This window comes from Chrysochloris asiatica, unplaced genomic scaffold (genome assembly GCF_000296735.1).
Source record: "Chrysochloris asiatica unplaced genomic scaffold, ChrAsi1.0 scaffold00007, whole genome shotgun sequence".
NCBI lineage: Eukaryota > Metazoa > Chordata > Mammalia > Afrosoricida > Chrysochloridae > Chrysochloris > Chrysochloris asiatica.
The window spans coordinates 36,842,195-36,865,688 of record NW_006408525.1 but is presented as its reverse complement, the minus strand read 5'-3'; the positions used below and the strand labels follow the sequence as shown (position 1 = coordinate 36,865,688).

General features: G+C 38.8%; 1 protein-coding gene across 2 annotated transcripts in view; it reads right to left on the bottom strand.

Moving 5' to 3' along the window:
* HELZ (helicase with zinc finger) overlaps window positions 1-23,494 on the bottom strand; it is a 248,474-nt gene that overhangs the window by 148,017 nt on the left and 76,963 nt on the right. For both annotated transcript variants that reach the window (XM_006833595.1, XM_006833594.1), the window contains exons 12-13: window positions 22,264-22,561; window positions 8,528-8,795 (exon numbers count right to left, since the gene is read on the bottom strand). In XM_006833595.1, the coding sequence (XP_006833658.1) occupies window positions 8,528-8,795; window positions 22,264-22,561 (566 nt within the window). The remainder of the gene's footprint in view (window positions 1-8,527; window positions 8,796-22,263; window positions 22,562-23,494) is intronic.

Genomic DNA, 23,494 nt, shown 5'->3' with positions numbered 1-23,494 from the left:
CCCCACCCCGACCCGCCCCCACAAAAAACAGTGGGAATGGAAGCCAATACTATTGAATGATGATGCACTGAGGAGATTATAATCATGGAATGAAATGATGGTGTAAAGCCAACGTTCTCCCATGTAAACTATCACTCAGTTCACAATAAAACAAAAAACAAAAAAAAATTAAGGAAAACAACACATCTAAATAACAATTTGTATATGCAATACAGCTTAACAATTTATAAGCCTAAGCAGTAATTTTAAAATTCATCTATAATAGAAGACTTAAGTTTCAAAAAAAGGTATCTAAATATATACTAAAGTTAACATTTAATAACTTTGTTTTTTTTTTTAAATCAAATAAATTCTAGAAGTATATGACTAATAAACAGATGTGGACTCTTTTAAAATTACCTTGTATTTCTCTCATTCTCTATGCACATTTCACTAGAACCAAAATTAGAGAAGTAGTGTGGAAATGTTTTAAAATAGAGACTGTACCTTATCCAGTTATGCTTTTAAAGACCAGCTGTGCATTAAGGATTCGTAACATGAAAGTGAAGCAAAGTATACTGTGTATACTTCCTAGTTTACATATGATCTATGTTCACCTGCTTCATTATAAAACATGCTTTAAAAAAGAATAGGGATGCTGCTTACATTATTCATGCTGCTTCAAATGAAGGTAAATTTTCACTTAGCTTTAATTATCCATTATATTATAAGGTATGAGGGTCATCAAAAGTTTTTCAGAGAGAAGGATGACTTAGGGTGAACTCATGATTCACAAATGACCTCCATGGTGCAAAATCAATGTAGTTTTCAGATTTTCTGCCCACTTTGGGACCAACCACTCTCCTCTTTCTTTAAATTCCTTCTTGATTAGCCTTCTGTGAAGACCTACTCTTCTGGTCTCCTTCCTGCCCCTGTAGCTCTCCTCGCCTCTACACACCTTCTAAATTCCACTCTGCCTTCTTCTTACTCTCCCTCTCCCCAATCTCTCACCTTCACCAAATGCCCTTCAAATTCACTCCATGTGCAAAACAATCACCATCTGACCTTTCTACATGTCACCCCTAAACCAATCCTTCCGTGCATCCTACAATTTAGAGTGCAGCACCTCATCTGGTAGCGTAGTGGTTACAAATTGGGTTGCTAATCTCATGGTCAGCAGTTCAAAACTACCAGCTGTACCGCAGGAGAAAGATGAGGCTTTCTGCTCCCATAAAGATTTACAGCCTCAGAAATCCTGTACAGAGTCGCTATGAGTCGGAACTGACTCCATTGCACACAACAACAATAATCATCTATCTAGAGTTCTAATTAGAAACCACATCATCCTCTACCACGCCCTCTCACCAACCTTCATGCCCCTCTATACAATCACCAAGTCCTGTCAGTCCCTTCTCCGACTTTATCTGCATGGCCACTATACAATGCCCTCCACACCACCACCACCTGAGGGTCTCTGTAAAATGTAAGTCTGATGATAAAGCAGCTTCTCATATCACTATTTCCTCCTTCATTATTAACTACGCCCAATGCCCTCTCACTTCCTGCTTCCTTTAACTAAATACCCTTGTCCTACTTCTAAACCTGGACTCTTGATGTGGTGCTGTAGGATCAGCACTGGACTGCTAACCACAAGGTCAGTAGTTCAAACCCACCAGCACTGAACAACAACAAAAACTTCTTAACCTGGCAACTTTGATCTGTTTTTCAAAATACAGCTTAAATACCATCTGCTCCAAATGCCACCACTTAACTAAGTTGCTCCTCCCCACCCACCAGGGAGGGGGCAACTCCGTGGGACCTTGCGTGTGTCTTTACCATCACAGTAATAATCAGACAGCCTGACACTGACATCTGTCTCATCCTAGATGGTAAACTTTGAAGGGACAAAGACATACTTTATTTGCCTTAGAATCAGCACTGACTTGTCTAGATCCTAATTAGGGCACTCAACGATGCATTTTGTTCCTTGAGTTAATTTTGTATTTTTGTTATAGGCTCATTTTTTTTCAGGTACCAGAATCCTATTTCTACAACTTTACATTATTCTCTAACAAATTCTAAAAATTCTGTCATATATTTCTCAACTAACTTGGGCAATATATTAAAGTGGCACCATTGAATCCATTTTTGAATCTGACATTCCAAAATACTTGATTACAATTTAGCAGACATCAAAAATTAATGTCACCATTTTAGAGCAACAAAGGAATCCTCTTATGACATTTAGTTGTACCTTGCAACGAAATCTCTACCAGTAAAGGCACAAGAGTAGTGAAAGCACGAAGAAATGAGCTCAGTACTTCATCCCATTTTCAAAACACAGAAGCACAGCTACTAGTTCACTCTTTCTAGAAGATTGACAAACTACATCTAAATTTACCTTAATCCTTAACCAGCTCTAACAGAATATTTAACATAATATACAAGTTTGAAATATAAGAATTCAAAAACACCTCAAATATAAAGGGAGGTGGTGGTGGGTGCTGTGGAGTCTGTTCCGACTCATAGTGACCCTATATAGGGTTTCCAAGACTGTAAATCTTTATGGGAGCAGAAAGCCTCATCCTTCTTGCATGGAACAGCTGGTAGTTCAAACTGCTAACCTTGAGGTTCACAGCCCAACTTGGAACTATTACGCTACCAGAACTGCTTAAATATAAAGTGTATTATACTATAACTAACATTTCTTATTCAAAAGAAAAATCACCTTTTCACTGGGATGTACCATTAAAGCTTACATAACTTCTAATATTGGGGGGAATGGCAATATAGTAGCCAAGCAAATTTTCAATCAATTAAAAATCACACTTCTAACTAATGAGAAATATGGGTGACTCTTCATAAACTTTAAACAACAGTTATATCTCTTGAGTGTGACTTTAAAAATGCCAAAGCTAGATAGTAAATTTCACTATGATTTCTGACTCTATGAACACCAACTGAGGCAGAACTATCAATCCAAAGCCTAGTCCCTGGATGTCACACCCTCCTGACAATACCCTCAGCTACGGAGAGGCCAGATCCCAGTTTTATGGTCACAGTGTCTCCAGCCAAAGTCAATTTCTTTTGAAAATGACTATTTTAGAATCACACAGATTTCACTGCAAGGCAGAACTGCTATTGGATACACATTAACATGTGGTTGAAGAAAAGAGAAGATACACAAAGCCAAAAAAAGCATTTTCTGAAATTAATGAGTGCAATATTGTCTTTGTCATCTACAGATAGCTTACACTAAAACTTACACAGATATTCTAATTTCTGTACTACTTTGAAAACTCATCTCTTACTTTAAAAAATACCTATACACATACCTTATTATTAAACCCAACTTCAACCCAAAATATATTTTGACTCTTGAGAATATTCATTTAATCTCTTTTCAAGTAAGGATTACAATGATGAACATGTAAAAGGTAAAATCCAGTCTTTATAATCAATGTTAGAGACTAGTATGAATTCCCTTGATGCTACCTTTGTTGATTAGTAATATTCTGCTTAAATTTTAGAAGTTCACAAATGACTGCTATATTCTGCTGACTTTGGGAAATACCCTAGCTCTCATGTAGGTCTGAATATAATATGTCACAACACAGCATATTTTAGAATACACTTATTACTGCCAATACGCATTCAAATCACTTAAAGGGATGGACAAAGCCATGTAGTCATACCATATCCATGTTTTCTGACATTGAATTTGGTCTGGTCTCAATCTACAATAAAATATGCTTCACAATTCTACTGGTGACTTGGGTTTGCTTTGACGACTGGCACTGATTCAACATACAAGCTAAGTGACCCAATCAGACACCCTAGAGCATAACCTGAGAGCCAAATTCAGCCTTCAGCCTGTTTCCTAAGGCCCTTGGCTAAGAACGATATAAAACAAAGATGATATGGTAAAACAGAGACAGTATATGGCCCACCAAACCTGAATTATTTACAATCTGGCCCTTTACAGAAAAAAAATTCTCTGATCACTGTGCTAAAAAGCATAGTTTCGTAACTGCTTACAGACCTCCCCCAAAATCCATTTTTAAAACTATGTATTAATTATACTATTTGTACTTAGGAATCCTGGTGTGGTGCTGTGGGTTAATGTGCTAGACACTGCAAAGTCAGTCTGAACTGCAAGGCTGGCAGTTCAAGCTCACCAGCCGCTCCTAGGAAACCCTACACAGGGTTGCTATGAGTCAGAACCAACCTGACAGCACTTAACAACAACAATTTGTACTTAAGGAGTCCTGGTGTGGCGCTGTGGGTTAATGCACTGAATTGCAAGGTGGGTTTGAACCACAAGGTCGGTGGTTCAAGCTTCAAGCTCACCAGCTGCTCCTAGAAAACCCTATACAGGGTGGCTATCAGTCAACACTTAATGACAACATTTGTACTTGAAACACTAACACACAAATGCAAATTAAACTCAAAGTAACGTTAAAATACATATAAACATTAAGTCTAAAGAGTGAAGAAGAAAACAAAATAACCTTTTTTCAACAATGTATGAAACAATGTCAAAAACATGTCTGCTACATAGGCTTGCCTACAGATGTCCTCTGAGACCTTGATTTAATTACTAGCAGAATTTTGCTTCTTTGTACGATGATCAATTCTTTACTACTCTTATCTAAATTCTGCAAGACTGCCAAATCCAGGAGTTTAATACACAGCCGTCACATCCCAGGTTACCTCTGGGAGACAGCATCACTGGAAACGGTCCAGATGAGTCTAGCACAGTAATTGCTGTCACACATTAAACATGTAGCAAGAAATTCTCATTTTTATATTTTTAAATCCTTCAAAACTCTAGTGTATTTAGCATATATAACATCAAAAATGATCCTGCATATGTATATTCAATATGCAAACGCTCCTACTTGAGTCAATAACTATAATCTAATTTAAAGAAGATTAAAGCTATCTAGAGAGAAAGCTCAGGTGTTCATATAAAAACACTCTCACCACTGTCTGACCAGACTGCTATGTTCTGTCTTATCACAATCTCTTCTTTTCCATATCTAAGGGCACTTTCACATCCTGGTTACCAAGAGTGCTGTAATTGAATATGTGCCAATCTGCTTTCTATTTCTTTGTTTGCTCTTTCCTATTTTAACTGTTATTATGTGGTCATTTTAGAACACTGCAAAAGTAGAGCAAACTATATATTAGAATATAAAAATCACCAGTCATTCATCAACCAGAACACTTTACCATCATTCCTTCTAATGTTGTTGATGCAAATATACCTATCTAGCTTAGTAAATGTATACATATGCATATGTACAAAAACAGAGTTGCAGGGGTAAGGTTTTATAACCAGCATGTTTTCCTCTAAAATTCTTCAAGAACATACTTGAACAGTTATATAACATTTGATGATATTGCTATAATTTACTTACTTTTAAATTACTCTATGAAAGACATCCATTCACAAACATATTTCTCTTCATCTCCTATTACTTCTTTAGAATAAATCTCCTAAAGAGAATAACTGCACTAAAAGGTTCAATTTTTCTGAAGGCCTGAACTTGATACAAGCCACCAAATTGATGTTCTTGTTGAGTACCGCTGAGTGGGTTCCAGGTCATAGCAACCCTGTACAGGGTTTCCAAGGAGCATGTGGTGGATTTGAACTGCCAACCTGTGGTTCACAGTCCGATTCTACAGTACCACACCAGTCCAAACTGCTAAATCACCCTCCAGAAATACTATACACACTGAGTTTGCCAACACTACTTACTCCATATTGCTGACATTTCTTTTACATTGGATTTGGCATCCTTATAAATTGCTCTTAGAGTCCACTTTGACCTATTTAGTTTCAAGTGGGATATACTCAAGGTCACAGAGTCTTGGTGCGGCACTGCAGGATAAGCACTAGACTGCTAACTACAAGATCAACAGTTTTAACTCACTAGCCATTCCTTAACAATCCTGTACAAAGGAGCTGTGAGTTGGAAGCAGCTCACTGGCCAGCACACACAACGCCATATACGTTACTAATGTGAATGATGCACATGACTCAGCATTGTGCTTCTTACTTACTATTCGGTGATTTCATTAGAACTGTCTACAGAAACAATCAACAAGTCTTTTAAGAGGCCCTCATTGGGCCGTGAGTTAAAGTTTTAGAAAAATCAAAAACTACCTTATCTAGCTTTGTAAATTTTTAACTATTTGAAATTAGATACTTTCCAAAAGTTCAATCATATTTAATCTAAAAATTGTGTAATGAGTTATCTTTTTCACTTATTTTTCCTTTCTTGAACAAATCCCATCATGAGTGGTTAGTAAACATCTATGAAAGATAGGAAATGCATAAAGCAGATCAAAGATGAAAAATATGTTGCTTAGGCTGTATTGAAAAGGAATAACATTTATAAATATGTGGTCATGTTCTAAAACCATGATTGCCCCTGTTTTATTTAAGTCAAATGCTACTATAAAATATACCAACTATTTCACTAAACAATATGCCTTCATTCTAGCTTTCATTTTCTAAGATGATTTCTCCTATAATGGTTCAAATAAGCTTTTGATTCAAGCGCTCGGTCCTAGCTGTGGATAAAATGACATATGGATAAAATGTAAAATCAGCTAATGCATTTATGAACTACTATAAGGATATTTTGCTATTATCTAACAATTTCCCCAAAGATTTACACTGTTTCAGTCTTCAAACTACTTGTCAAAACATGTGGTCTCCATCCAGAACCCTCTGAGGTAGGACATTCCCACTAGAAAGGACAGGCAGACCAGCCTGAAACAGCTAGAGTGATAGATGATACATCTTCAAAGAAAGATCAGCAAGGAAAACCTTAAACAAAAATGGCAGTATGACTGACTACTATAAAAATAAGCAACTTGTTCGCAAGGAAGCTATCAAGGCAAGCAATCAAGTCCCTTCAGGACAAACCCCCTCTAAGACTGAAACTCAAAGGGAACACATGAGCAGGCATGTAAGCTTGCTGGTGACCATATTGGTCTACTCGTGAGTGGAACAGGGGGAAAGGCAGCAATGAAGAAATGGGTTGAGTTCAACCACGGTCTACAGACTCCCATTGACCTGGAGATGACAGAGAGAAGAGGAAGGATGGGTTGGTCTGAAGTGTGGTGAGATCTGGGGACTCCTGAGCCCATGAACAAAGACAGAGCCACGGAGGGCTAGAGCTAAGAGTGAAGCATGAAGCATCCAGCTGATATGACGTGAGGGGAGACGCACAAGAACGCCTAAACTTACAGATAGTACCCATTTGACCTAGCCTCAATGGCTTGATAATCAGGACTCGACTAGAGGATGATTTAAAAAAAAAAAAAAATTGATAAAGGAAAGGAGGGTAAATTGCTACAGTTTGATGATCCTGACCTATACTCACAGATGTAGTGGCTCAAAATACCAACAGAGAGGGAAGGCGTCTTCACATCAAACATCAATGCTATCCCCTCTATATACAGAGTAGATAGGGATGGGCAACTTAAGACACTGGCCACCTAAAATTAGGGGGCTATAAAGGCACGAAGAGACTGGCTTACAAGTTTTCAAGAGGGAGTATAGTTTTAAAATGTGTGAGGGAAGATAGAGTCCCCACTGAATAGTTTTAATCTTATCTAGATGGGTCTGGTGAAAAGAGATGGGGATAAGATTCTTATGATTCAATAGTGAGTAATTGTTATCATGACTAATTGCAACTGTCACAACTGCAAAGGTAGAAGTTCTGTAATAAAAATGGGGGAGTAGTTAATCTTACAGTCCAGAAACAGAGGACCCTAGGATCATCAAAGGAGAATTGCACAAGTGGAATGCAGGACCCTATCCAGAGAAGCAGCAACACCAGAGATGGAGGCAGAGAGGGGGACATGGAGAGAGAGAACAGCTGAGGACTCTAAATTCATGGAATTAGAGGGACTGAGAGCTGGTGACCAGGAGGCATGCTTGCAGAATGTGCCTTTTAGTGGTTTAAATTATTATATATGCCTGAGTGTTAAAAAAAAAAAAAAAAGAGCTAAAATGAATAGAGAGAAATATTGTTAACTGATGGTACATGGAGTGGATTATAATCCTTGCAATAAAACAAAGTATATTATTTGTTGAATGTAAATCAGATGATCTGCCCTATAACTTCCACTCAATTCATAATAAAACTTTTTAAAAAAATGTGGTCTTTATGAATCTTGATACAGTTATGTAACAACTATTCATAGACTGAAAGCTCCTTAAGAGCAGAGACCTCCTATTAATACTCCCAACACATGGCAAAGAGCTTGTTGCCTAGTAGATGCGTACTACTACAGTCTTATGGAAATGCACTAGATGGGAAGCACTAGGGTTACCAAGCTAAGCAAGACATAGTTCTTGCCTTGAGAAGTTTATATTTTATTTAAAGATAAAATACAGCTAGAGAATGACAACCAGTTTGCTCTCTAGCTTCACTTAGGCCCACCTCCATTTAAAAATCACAAACAAACAAAAAAAGGGTGAGGGGAGAGAAAACACATCAGAAGAAGTGTTTCCAAAGTAACTTACTTGCTGACTTCTTTGTACTGGGCTATCTCCTCAATGTAAAGAAGGTCATGCATCCGTGACTGATAGTTGTTCTCAGTCAGCGACTTGTCTAAAACAGACTGGGTAAACAGCTGATCAGCCGAGAGAGGAATTTGGTATCTGATAAGAAGGCTCTTCTCCAAATCAGTAGTTTCATTAGGCTCAAAATCTATAATAGTCTTAGAAGAAGAATCCCAACGCTTAGCTGTGGTTACTAGCTGTTGTCTTGCATGCATCAGGTATTCAAGATCTAAATGGAAACAAAATTACAATGATAAAGGTGCACAACATTAAAATTCTCAAATAATACATTACACCATCTTGGTAAGAGAACTGAATATGCTAGAGCTAAAATTCTAAAAACAAAACAGTAGGAAAACCCATTCAAGAAAAAATTTCCCCTTGTATCAGAAATATTTTTTTAATTTGCTTTTAATAACAAGCCAAAATAGCAAACGATTTTTTACATTCATCTAGGACATACCAGAAATAGTTACCAACATTTTAAAAATACATATTAACATACTGAAATGAACGCTTCAGTCAAGAGAAATCTGATCTACAGAAAGAAGATAGAATAAATTCATTAGACAAAATGGAAGATAAAGAAGGATTGATTCATCTGAGTTAAGGCGCTGGAGAAGAATATTAAAAGTACAATGGACTGCCAGAAGAACAAACGAATCTGTGTTAGAAGAAGTACAGCTAGAATGCTGCTGACACTTCGTCTCTCATACTTCAGACATATTATCAGGAGAGACCAGACACATGCTTGGTAAAGTGGAGGGTCAGCAAAAAAGAGTTAAGACCCCCAACAAGATGAATCGCCACAGTGGCAGCAGCAATGGGCTCAACTGTAGCAACATCGTGAGACTGGTGCAGGACCGGGCAGTGTTTCATTCTGTTGTACGGAGGCTGCATGACTCAGAACCGACTCAACGGCACCTAACAACAACAACATTCTAACAAGTATTAATCTCTCTTTCCATTACAAATCCTTAACCTGTCCCACTATAAAATGGAAAGAAGATTTAAAAACCCACGAAAGGTTCCATCATTTGTGTGTATAAAAACACAGTGAAACTCTCTGAAAAATCAACCTGCTGCATACAAAATTCTTTTAGAAAAGATTCATATAAATCACTGCAAACTCTACATGAAAATGTGATACAATATACCACTCAATGCCACTTGAGAAAAACCCAGTGCAGTCTCAGTGAAATTAGCCTATAAAGAGGGTATACTGTCAAAATGTATGGTATTTCACATTCTGACATCTCTGACAAAGATAATTAAATCCACTGGGCCATAACTTCTAAGCACTAGACAGGTTTTTTCTGTCTATAATGCATAATGCCTCTCTACTGATAGTGTAGTGGTTACGAGTCAGGCTGCTAACTTCAAGGTCAGCAGTTTGAAACTACCAACTGTTCCAGGGGAGAAAAACGAGGCGTTCTGCTCCCGCAAAGATTTACAGCCTTGGAAACCCTGTGCAGGGTCCCGTGAGTCAGAACCGACTTGACAGCATGCAGCACTCACAGCAGAAAACAGCCTATCACAATAAGAAGGGGCTTTAAAAAGTTTGTGGACAAATGGAATTCAAAGATAATGGAATTTCTCCATGTATTTTCTGAAGTCCCCTCATATCTTAAAAATAAAACCTAAATATGTAAAGCCCTAATTTCTAATCTTTGCTCCTTGAAAAGACAGCTATATTATCCCTCAAATGATAACACAAATACAACTATCATAATCAAGGTACAAAGATGGTTTGCTTATTAAGAATCTGTGCTTTTAAAATACTCTGAGATGAAGATGGTCACAAGAAGTTTTCAAAGTAAGCTAACCACATTTTCTTCCTGAATCACTCCAAAATTGGGTCCTGCCTGCTTACTCATTAGACCATAGCCATAAAAAAATATTTAAATTAATTCAACACTTATAAAACACTTTATACTCCCACTAAAGAGCAGATACTGAGTATCAGGAAAATGGCAAGCATGTATATTATTTTCTTCCTTAATTCAAAAGTCAAGAAGAAAAACAACAATGGTTACCAGCATTGGAAGCAATTAACCAAACCTTAAAGAATAAACAAAAATTAAATTCTACAGAACAATAGAAAACTAACATGTAACAAAGGATTTCTAACTACTGCTTGAGGGTAAGTCAAGCATGAAAACAAACAAACAAAAGAATGAAACTCATAGCAAGTGAATTCTTACTCATAGTGACCCTTTACAAACAGAGTAGAACTGCCCCACAGTGGGGCCAAGGCTGTCAGTCTTTACAGGAGTAGACAGACACATTTTTCTTCTGGGGAACACTTGGCTGATTCCAACCACTGATCCTTTGCTTTAACCAGTGGACAACTCCAACCGTCAGGCAAGAAGGAATTACATTTCATTATATTTTACTTTAAGTAAGGTATGAGTTCAGCCATGAGCAGTCTAGTATGCTCGCTGGTGACCACCTGGGTCTACTTATGAGAGGAAGTGGGGGAAATGCAGCAATGAAGACATGGACTGAGTGTGGCCATGTTCCATAGACACCTGTTGGCCTGGAGATGACAGAGAGAAGAGGAAGGACTGGCTGGTCTGAAGTTAAAGGAGATGTGTGAACTCCTGAGCCCAAGGGCACTGACTTAGCCCCTGGAAGTTATGGCCTAGAGTGAAGCAACCAGCTGGTCTGAAGTGTAGAAAGGTGTAAGTAAACGCCTAAACTTGCAGCTAGTACCCATCTGACCTAGCTTGAATGTCTAGTTGACCAGAACTTGAACTGAGAAAGATAAAGATGTCTGATACTGAGAACTAGAACTATTTGATGAACTAGTCTTTTGTCTATGAATTCAGCCACTCAAAATTCCAACCAAATGGAAAGTTTCTTCTTATCAAGGAAACCTGTTTCCTCAGTGTACTGGGTTGATGGGGATGAGAAATTTAGACTTTGATTATCAAAAATGGGGGAGAGCTGGTTACAAAGGCACAAAATGGCTGGTTTTCAAGCTTTCATGTATGCACTTAATTGCAGAATGAGGGCGGTATGGTAGTATGCCCAGTGAACCATTTCCCTCTTTCCCAGATGGATCTGGTAAGAGGATGGGGGATGATGGTGACAGGATTTTATGACTCAATTGTGAGTAACTGTTAGCAGGATTAATTAAGACTGTCACAACTGTAATTATAGAAGATGAGTAACTAAAAGGAAAGGGCAGGTAATCTTTTATTTCAGGAACAGACGATCCCAGGACCATCAAAAAGGAAAAGCATGAGCAGAACGTGAGATCCCACTTAGAAAAGCAGCAACAGCAGAGACGGTGGCTATGCGCTGTGGGGAGGAGGATGGCTGCCAGGATGAGCCCTTTGGATACTTAAATGAATATATATAGTTTTGTGAGTGTACATCAAATACTTTGACCTTGTGCATTTACGAAATATAAGATGTAACTGGGGAACCACATGGAAGAAGTGGGATAAATGTTGTTGCAGGGAGAAGAGTGTAATCACTGAGATGAAACAAGCTGTATGGTTTGCTAAATGGAGAGCTGATGGTCTTGTTTGTAAACCTTCACCAAATTCATAATAAAAAGTTAAAGAAGAAAAAAAGATATGAGTTCAGGTTTTGCCTAGATTGACAGGATGTCCACAGACTTTTAAAAGTTATTTGCTATTCCTAACTAATGTTTAAGTAGTTGGGACAATAACAACTCAAAAATAATGAAGTTTTCCTTTGAAAGCATTTTTTTGTATTATCTATTCAACACAGACAGAATTATACATAAAATCTATTGTAGACTACACTAGTATGGTGGGTGACATGAACAATAGTATCTGTTATTCTCATTTTATCTATATGGATGTTTGACTTCGATCCTGATTTAATGGAACTAATAAAAGTGTCTTCCATGATTTCAAAGGCTTGTATAACAATTTCAATACAATTATAAAGCAATGTCAAATTTTACTTATTTTTTTCTTAAATACCTGTAAGCACAGAGGAGAGGAGGCGAGAAGTGGGAAGCAGAAAGACGACTCAGGAGACAAAATTCCTGTACCCCGGAAGTCATCAAGTAAATGTTGGCATTCTCTCTCCCCAATCACCTTGGTGGCTGCTCTTAGTTTGGGGACCAAAGCAGGAAGATGGTAGCCCCAAAGATGACAAAAAAGTCACTGGGGTGGATCAACTGTAGGTTCCATTCAGTATGGAAAGGGGAAACTATGTGCTGGGGGTACAAGCAGACTCCGAAGATGAGCAGGCAAAGCAAAGCGAAACTGGTCTCGTTCGCTAGCCTTGAGGAACACAAAATAGAGCACTACCATGTTGGCCAAAACTGGTGCCCATCTCAAAAGTGTCAACAATATTGAATTCAGCTCTACTAAAGAATACACAAGGAGCCCTAGTAGCGTAATGAATTATGAGTTGGGCTGCTAACCACAAGGTCAGTAGTTCTAATCTACCAGTCGCTCTGTGGGAGAAATAAGGGGCTTTCTGCTCCTGTAACAATTTACAGCCTCAGAAACCTTACACAGGGTCGCTAGGACCTGGAGCCTACTCGGTGCCGCACACCACCAGCACCTGCACTGTATGCACGCTGGCTATCAATGATCCAGGTACTTGTGGTATCATTAAACACCTGCCATGACAGACTGTTGAAAAAATCAATCCTGCAATTGTTTCTTTTCTTTAACAGAACAGACCAGAGATTGTTTATAGATAAATTATCAAATTAAATGTAAAACGTTGGCCAGTGACTACTGAGGATACACACACAAGGAGGCTTCAAAACGTTGGTAGACAATGTGAGGACGTGCTCCGCCCCTGCAGCACCTGCTACCATCTATACCCGAGCCTGCTCATTGTAGGCATGCACTTGTCTTTGTATTCTATATTAGGCTAAAATGAAAACACTCTGAAAAGATGAAAAACGAGCAAGTTAGGATCAATATTCAATAAAACCCTTCAGGGATTCACAAAACTATTTAAGGAGAGTTTAACACTGACTTATTGACAAACTCCTTTAAGACTAAATCTCTACGCAAACCTGACAGAAATTATAAACCTATGGAGCTTGTTACTATAAGATGTAGGCAGAAATAAGAAATAGATGTAAGAGATTTATAAGGAAAAGTTCAAGATAAACACAATGCATGTAGAAAATCCTGTGAAGATGATTCAACAGAAAGGTTACCACTGTCAAAACTCGCCCTCAAGCTTGAATAACTAGTCTGATGAAAGCCGTTTATCCCAACTCCCCTAGCCCTTCTGATGACTGAGACTAACAGTGCTCTCATTACAGACACAGAGTCACAATTCAAATAAAGAATCCAAGCGCCAGCTTGTTTTGTCTTCAAGTGTGGAGCATAAGAGACATGCAATAAATGTGTGTTGAATACGGAATTTCTTTAAAATAGCTATATTTATCTAAGATTTCAAGGGAAAGAGATGAAGCACTAATTTCAATATCAAATACCACACTCTTCCTTGAGAAATATTTTGGTTACTACAAGTCTTGACTGCCTATGTTGTTGTTGTTGTTGTGTGCCGTGGAGTCGGTTCTGACTCATAGTGACCCTGTACAGGGTTTCCTAGGCTGTAAATCTTTATGGGAGCAGAAAGCCTCATCTTTCTCCTGCGGAACAGCTGGTAGTTTCGAACTGCTGACCTTGTGGTTCACAGCCCGATTCGTAACCACTAGGCTACCAGAGCTCCTTGTGACTGTCTATACTAACAATAAAATAAGTTGAAGCTTAAACATTGGCTATCCCACTCAATATCCTTCCTTACAACAATGCTAATAAAAGCAAGAGAGTATTTCTTAACCTATTGGAGTTTTCCCACTACTCGTCTGTCAGTCTGTTGTACTGTGGTGGCTTGTGTGTTGCTGTGATTCTGGAAACTATGCCACAGGTATTTCAATACCAGCAGGGTCACTCATGTTGACAGGATTCAGCTGAGCTTCCAGACTAAGCTGGACTAAGAGGAAGGAGAGATGGACTACTTCCAGTTAGTCAGTCACTGAAAACCTCATGAATAGCAGCGGGCCCCTGTCAGCACCAGAATACTGAATACTGAAACTTATGAAGACTAACAGAAAGAATATTGTCAGATACAGTGTCAGAAAATGAGTCTCTTGGGTTGGAATATACTCAAGACATGAATGAGGAACAGCTGCCTCCTCAAAGTAATGTTGACACTGATAACGTGAATGGAGTAAAGCTTTAGGGACCTGCATTTGCTGATGGAGCATATCTCAAAAGGAGGAGAAATAGCTGCAATCATCCACTAATCATCAGAATGTACAAAGTATGAATCTAGGAAAACTGGAAGTTGTCAAAAATGAAATTCAATGCACGAAATGGACTGGTATTGGCCATTTTGAATCTGAAAATCACATGGTTTACCCTGCCAGGAATGAAAAACTGAAGAGGAATGGTATTCCACACATCATCAAAAACATTTCAAGATCTGTCTTGAAGTACAATGCTGTCTGTGATAGGATAATATCCATACACCTACAAGGAAGACTAGTTAATACAACTATTGTTCAAATTTATGTATCAACCACTGTTGTTGTTGCTCTTAGGTGCCATTGAGTCAGTACTGACTCATAGCGACCCTATGCACAACAGAATGAAACACTGCCCGATCCTGGGCCAACCTCACAATTGTTGCCACGCTTGAGCCCATTGATGCTGCCACTTTGCCAATCAGTCAATGATAATTAAATTGAAGAATTTTACCAACTTCCTCAGTCTGAAACTGATCAAACATGTGATCAAGATAATTACCGGCTATTGGAATGCAAAGATTGGAAACAAAGAGGAAGGATCGATAATTGGAAAATACGGTCTTGGTGACAAAAACTATGCTGGAGATCACATGATAGAATTTGGCAAGGCTAATAACTTCTCCATTGCAAATACCTTTTTAAAAAACAACATAAAAAATGACTTTATACATGGACTTCACAGATGGAATATACAGAAATCAAACTGACCACATCTGTGGAAAGAGACAATGGGAAAGCTTCATATCATCAACAAAACAAGGCCAGGGGCAGACTGTGCAACAGACCATCAATTGGTCATATGCAAGTTCAGGCTGAAGCTGAAGAAAAGTAAAGAAGTCCACAAAAGCCAAAATATGACCTTGAACATATCCCACCTGAATTTAGAGATCATCTCAAGAACAAATTTCATGCATTAGACACTAAAGACTGAGACTAGAGGAATTATGGGATGACATCAAGAACGTCACATAGGGAAAAAAAGCAAAGGGTCATTAAGTAGACTAGAAAGAAGGAAAAGACCAAAATGGATGTCAGAAGAGACTCGCCCTCCAGTGTAGAGATGCTAATGCAAATGGAAGAAATGAGGAGATAAAAGAGCTGAATAAATTATTTCAAAGGGTAGCTTGAGAAGACAAAGTCAAATATTATAATGAAATGTGCAAAAGCCTGAAGTTAAAAAACCAAAAGGGAAGAAAATGCTCAATATTACTCAAGCTGAAAGAAATGAAGAAAAATTGAAACCTCAACTTGCAAGGTTAAAGGGTTCTATAGGCAAAATATTGAATGATGTTGTTGTTAAGAGCCATTAAGTTGGTTCCGACTCATAGCAACCCTGTACAGGGTTTCCAAGGAGCGACTGGTGAGTTTGAGCAGCTCTCACCTTGAGGTTAAAACCGACCTTGAGGTTGAGTGCTTAAATATCAAAAGAAGATGGAAGGAATGCATAAAGTCACTCTACCAAAAATAAATGGTCGATGTTCAACCATTTCAAGAGGTAGCATATGATTAAGAGCCAATGGCACTGAAGGGAAAAGTCCCTCTAAGGTGCACTAAAGGCACTGGCGAAGAACAGGGATCCAGGAATTGATGGAATGCAAACTGAAATCTTTCAACAACCTGATGAAGCACTGGAGGCACTTACTCATCTATGCCAAGAAATTTGGAAGACAGCTACCTTGCCAACTGACTGGAAGGAATCCATATTTCTGCCATCCAAGGAGAGGTGACCCAATAGAATGTGGAAATCATTGGACAGTATCATTAATGTCACATACAAGCAAGGTTTTGCTAAAGATAATTCAAAAGTGGCTATAGCATACAATGACAAGGAACTGCCAGAGGCTCAGGTCAGATTCAGAAGGGGACATGGAACCAGCGGTATCCATTGCTGCCATTAGATGGATCTTGGCTGAAAGTAGAGAATACCAGAAAGATGTTTGTATGTACTTTATTGACTATGCAAAGGCTTTCAATTGTATGAATCACGACAAGTTATGGACAGCACTGTGGAGAGTAAGTATTCCAGAACACTTAGTTGTGCTCACGAGGAACCTATATATAGACCAAATAGAACAAGGAGACAATGAATGGTTAAAAATCAGGAAAGGTGTGTGCCAGGGTTGTATTCTTTCACCATACTTAATTCAATCTATATGCTGAGCAAATAGTAAGAGAAGCTGGATCAAATGGGAAGAACATGGCATCAAAATTGGAGGACGACTCATTAACAAACTCTGATATGCAGGTGACACAACCTTGGTTGCTGAAAGGGAAGAGGACTTAAAATACTTACAGATAACGATCAAAGAACACAGCCACGAGTATGGGTTGCACCTCAATGTAAAGAAAACAAAAATCTTCACAACTTGACCAATAATTAACATCAAGATAAATGGAGAAATGAAGTTGTCACAGACTTCATTTTACTTAGATCAACCATCAACACTCATAGAAGCAGCAGTGAAGAAATCAAAAGAGTATTCCATTAGGCAAATCTGCTGCACATGACCACTTTAAAATGTTCAGGAACTAAAATGTCAGTCTGAAGACTAAGGTGTGCCTGACGCCTGACCCCTGGTATTTTCAATAGCTTCATATGCATGTGACAGCTGGACACTGAATAAGAAGACCATAGAAGAATCGACGCATTGGAGTTATGGTGTAGGAGGAGAATATTACAAGTACCATGGACTACAGAAGAACACACCAATCTGTGTTGGAAGAAGTACACCCAGAATGCTTCTTAGAAGCCAGAATGGCCAGACTTAGCCTCTCATACTTTAGATGTAAAAAAGTCAGCCAAAAGTCTTTCAGCTTGCCTAAACCTAGATTTAAGTTTTTCATTTTATAATGTTCAAAATCTTATATGAGAAAATACATTTTGTACATTATATGAGAAGGCTTCAAAAAGTTCATGGAAAACTGGTATTAAAAAATAATGGAATTTTCCCAAGAACTTTTTGGAGCTCCCTCATAGATTGTTTTCTTGTAATATTTATTTTTCTTGTCATTGAAAATTTTCCCTGCATGAAACTGCTTTAATGTTTCCAAATTAATTCAAGAAAATGCTTACTTTCTTTCAATTCCTTTCTATAATGCAACTACATAATGGTAAAATCTAATCTTCAGGAAAACAGGCAAGGATATCAAACTGTAAAGGGGTCCTTTAAAAAAGGGATCTATAACTGGTTCCATATGAGAAGATAGTCTCGGCTTCATCAATTCCCACCATCATATCTGAATGAAATATAAAATTTATTAGATTTTCAAGCTGAAAAGTTAGAAATATCAGAAACTAGACTCTATTTCTTCCAGTTACCAGGCTCAAACCATCAGGGATCTTGGACACCTCTTTCAAGATCTATACACCTAGTCCGTACATACTATCTCCTGACAATCTCATTACCTGACATTTCACATATAAGACAACTTTGAACAAAGTCTCATACAAGATACTCTCCATGGTCCACCCCAAACAATATACGGGAGGCCTAGTGACAACCGGGCCTCATGAGGGATGGCAGCCAACTGGCCATGGATACCTTCTCCCATGAATCCTCAACGTCTCAGTCCAGCCACCCCCCTAAAGATGGGGCACAGCCCCAACTCTTGCATATATAATGGCCTGGTCTTTAGAACCTCACAATGACAGGAAGTGAGGAGTGCCCCATCTTTAGCGGGGTGTCTTCTCTTCTCCCCCTATGCTCAGTGCCTGTGGGTACCTCCAGGTGTTTCCCCACGTCATGTCTTCCCTACCACCGCAGAGCCTGTAGGGGTTGAAGGTGGTGGTTGAGTATTGTCTGTCACTTGCCACCTTTACTGCCCACTCATGACCTTGCGTCATCTCGATGCTCCCCTACATGTTCTGTGACTGGGATAAGCACTGGACTGCTAACCACAAAGGCAGCCATTCAAACCCACCAGCCGCTCAAACCCACTACCCTAATACAGGGTAGCTGAATTGGAAACAATTTGACACCACACAACAACATGTTAGTAGATCAATTCAAAGGCACTTAACAACAAGCATAACTGAATCTGAGCCTGTGGTAGCACAGCAGATTAAGCACTGGGCTATAAATCAAAAGGTCAGCAGTTTGAACTCAACAGATCCTCCACAGAACAAAGTCTGCTTCCATAAAAACTGACAGCCTTGGAAACCCTAGGGGGCAATTCGACTCTGTCCTATGGGGACACTATGAGTCTGGGTTTAGTTTTGGGATAACTGAACTAAAGGAGCCTTAGTGGCACAATGGTTAAGCACCCAGCTGCCAATCAAAAAGTTGGCAGTTCAAACTCAGTAGTAGCTCTGCAGGAGAAAGACCCATCAGCTCCTATAAAGACTGTTGCGGTTGCTGCAGTTGTCGTGTGCTGTCGAGTTGGTTCTAACTCATGGCAGTCCTGTAGAGAATTTCTGAAGCTGTACATTTCTACGGGGGCAGAAGCCTCCTTTTTCTCTCGTGGAGCGGCTGATGACTTTGAACCATGGACCATTCTGTTAACAGTCCAACCTGTAACCCATTAAGCCACGAGGGCTCCTGAAATGATCCCAATCATGGCTAACTTGAAAAATAATAGCAACCATTTCCTAAATGCCTACAGTATGCCTGCCCTCACAGTAACTCTCCAGGGTAGATATTACTGTCCCCAGTTCACAGACGTTTCCACGCAGCACTCACTGGTGTCAATTACACTGCCCAGGGTCATACAGATAGTTAAAAAAAAAAAGGCCAAGACTCCATGGATCCTTTCTCTTCAACTAGAAAAGCACACAGCTCAGGCAAAAACTGTCAAAGCACCCTCAACCTTTTCAAACCCTTGACTGAGCCCCAAAATCCTCCTCACTGTCACATCCTCTCATAACACCTGCATTTTAGTAATAGTATTTTCTTGTCCTTTTTATTTCACACATTTAATATTCCATATTATTAATTAAATAGGCTTTTATTAAGTAGTCTAGATTCTGAACAATACCTGCAAATTTACTTCTATGGGAAAATGGATCCTGGGTTACAAACCAGCAATCTAAATAAAAGCAAACTTGTAAAAACACAACTCACCCACATGTAAGCTAAGAACATTCTTTGATATGTGAAAGCAGGAGGAGGCATGTTCATCTCTTTTTATGATTCAAATTTCCTTGTGATTAAAAAAACTACAACAGTGCTTTTCTATTAGTTGTCAAGTTCTAGTCCCTAAAAGCAACTGACTAGTATAGGGAAAGCCAAACCACGTAGTCAATTCAGTCTACGGCCTGACTTCGTAAATACAATTTTATTGAAGTGCAGCACCCATTTGATGCTGTGGCTGCTTTGACACTATAGTGCAGAGCTAAGGTGCTACAAATGAGGCTCTCTACCCACAAAGTCTACAATATTTTCTTCCTAAGCCTTTGCAAAATATTTGCCAACTATGGCACTGTACAATAAGTACTCGGCCATAAGAGCGGTTTGAGCCACAAGGTCAGAGGTTCAAACTCACTAGCTTCTCCTCAGAAACCCTATACAGGGTTGCGATGAGTCAGACCCGATTCAACAGTACTTAACAACAACACACCAGTAGATGGAGCCGTGGTGAGGCACTCACTATAGGATAAACACTGGACTGCTAACCAGGTCAGCAGTTCAAAGCCACCAACCTCTCTCAGAAACCCTACATGGGGTTGCTATGAGTTGGAACTGATTTGACGACACACAACAGCAGCATAATAGATGAGTCCTAATGTGGCACTGTGGGATAAGCACTGAACTGTTAACCACAAAGGCAGCCATTCAAACCCAGCAGCCGCTCAAACCCACTACTCTATACAGGATAGCGGAGTTGGAACCAGTAAGTCTAAATCAATTTAGTAGCATACAACAACATGTTAGTAGATAGAAGTCAGATACTTTTTATAGTTTTTCCAATTATCCACGACACCCAACTAGCACCAGCACCACTCCTATCTATCTGGCTATGGCAATCTTTTCTTCTCATTCCAAGTAATACCAAAATGACAAAAATGCACACAGCAGAACAAAACCAAGTAAATGCAGTTAAAATAAGGAGAAAATACAATCCGAATGATATTAACATACATACAAGATGTTACCCGATGGCTAAATTTGGGCACAAATGTTAGACATTGGGCACATGATAAGCACTGGGCTGCTAACTGCAAGGTGAACAATTCAACCCCCCCCTTGGAAACCTATGCAGGGTCACTATGAGTCAGAACTGACTGCAGCACACAACAATAACAGCAGCAGCAGTCACAGTAAAGAGAGACAATCAGGGCCAGCTACTCACTACGAAGAGAAAACAGAGTAATAGCGCTTGCTCGTGAAATAAACAATCCCTTCTGAGTTCTCATAAATGGAATACTGTGTACATACTGAAAAACATCCTCCAGTCAACATAAAATAGCAAGTTCGTGCAGTACTGCTATATGAAGTGTTTTGTTAAATAAAGATTTAAGTTTTGTTCAATGAAGTCAGTTGTTGCTGGTAAGTGCCAAGGCGCTGACCTTGTGTAAGGGTTCCAAGGAGCAGCTGGTGGGTCTGAATCACCAACTTGGTGGTCAGCAGTCCATTGCTTATCCTGCGACATCATACCAGGATTCCAAATAAAGAACATATAACCCAACCAAGAGCCAAAGAAATACAGGCTTATAAGTCGTTTTTGCTCATCCTGTTGGATCATGGCATAAAATGTTGGCCCAGCTAATAATATGACAATGTACAAAGTAAGTCATCAACTTCTGCCGGTGCTTACATGTTACAAGGGATACTGCTTTCCAAGAACACACAGTAGGTCCTTTGAAGGCACTTTGGTTTCCTTTACACTGATGAATGTACCCAACTGACTTCTTATTGTTATTATTAAGTGCCATCAAGTCGGTTCCAACTTAAAGTGACCTTATATAGGGTTTCCAGAGAGTGGCTGGTGAGCTTGAACCACCCTTGCAGTGCAGTGTTTTATCCTACAGTGCTATATCAGGATTCTAAACTGATTTATAAAGCCTTTTATACCTGACTTTTTTATTCGGAGGTAACGTATTTATATCAACACAGTCAAGAGGACATGGAAATAGACATTGCAGTTATGTTTATAATTATCATTAAAATTATATTCTACCAAAACCAATAGTGGAAGATGTAACTGCATTAAAACCATCATACTTTGAAAAATAACACTGGAAGGCCCAGGCCGACCTGATCGTCTACTCATACAAGTGTGGGAGACGCAAAACAAGCTTTGCCTGATGACTATATACAGATGTGAACCATACTGATAAGTCTACTACACAGTGTAGTAATAAATTTTGATTTTTCCTCTATCATTCCTTCCCTATCCACGGAATGTTTAGGAGTTGACACATATCTTTCAATGTTGCTATTAAAGTACCTTTTAACACACTGTATCAGGAGAAAAAAATTCTACATATTACCTTCCGTCGAAGCTGCATCAATCATTACTCTTTGCATGAGTACTGGTTCCAATCCAAAGTCAAAAACGATGGTTTGGCGAAAAGTTCCAAATATTTCTGTGTTAAACGCTATCCCGACTTTATACACGTAATGATCTAATCCATTTTGGGCCATCTTTCCTCCTATCCATTCTTGACAGTTGTCTGGGACCTCTTGAGATACCTGGGTAGTACTATCTCCAGCAGATATCGCAATGATACTAAAGTGAGGACGATGAGCGTCATAAAGCAATGCTACGCGATAGAGCATTCTTGCAGGCTGCAAGGAAGTCAAAATAAATCACTGAGTACAAAGTAGGTGAAAGTCCAGTTGCAATTGGCTCTTCAATAAAACTATTTCCATAAAGGACTTTCCTTTTACCCACGCTTCTAAAATAACATGCTACAAATACTGTTGTGTGCATAATTCATTTAGAGACAAAAATGGAATGTTTAAAAAAAAACAAACACAAAACACAGTTGTTTAAATGGCATATTTTGGCCCATTACTAGCCTCCCTGCTTTCTGGAGTATGATCATCTTTCCTTGTGGCAAAAGTTATCCCCCTGTCTGACCACTGACCTCTAACTGCCCATAAGCTTAACCTAAAAAGGTGTATCCAGCCTCAGTTCAGAAGTCTTCACTAGAGAAAGTTACCTCTAAAGACAGTGGATTAGGTTCAAGGCTGAAGCTAAAAGTTCTCAGATTTTTCATCGCAAGATGCAAATGGTACAGTGGAAGAAATGCCATTAGAAAGTGCCCAAACTTCACCGTATATGGTCACAAAAAATTGTTGACTTATCGCTTCATCCTTAAACTTGAATATCGTAATTTAAGATGGCAAGTACTACAGAAAATGCCTCATATTAAAACTCCAGAACTTAAGATTTCATTAAATATAAAGACAAACTGTCATTATGCAAGCATCTTAGAACTGCCAAACTAAACAATTCAAGTTTCAGTTACTTTTAAGTCATGACCACATCCTATATTTCAAGTTTGGAGAACTTTATTTCAAAAGCCTCCATAATAATAAATAAATAAGTATCCTAAACAACTTACTTTAAATCTTATCTCAAAGTCTGAAAAAAAAGTTGTACTTTTAGTGATCTAAATACAGAAATACACTTTAGCACCATGTAGAGCCTACATAAAATGTACTTATTTTAAGATGTTATCAAAGCTCTTCTAACAAAGATTTAGAGGTCCAAAA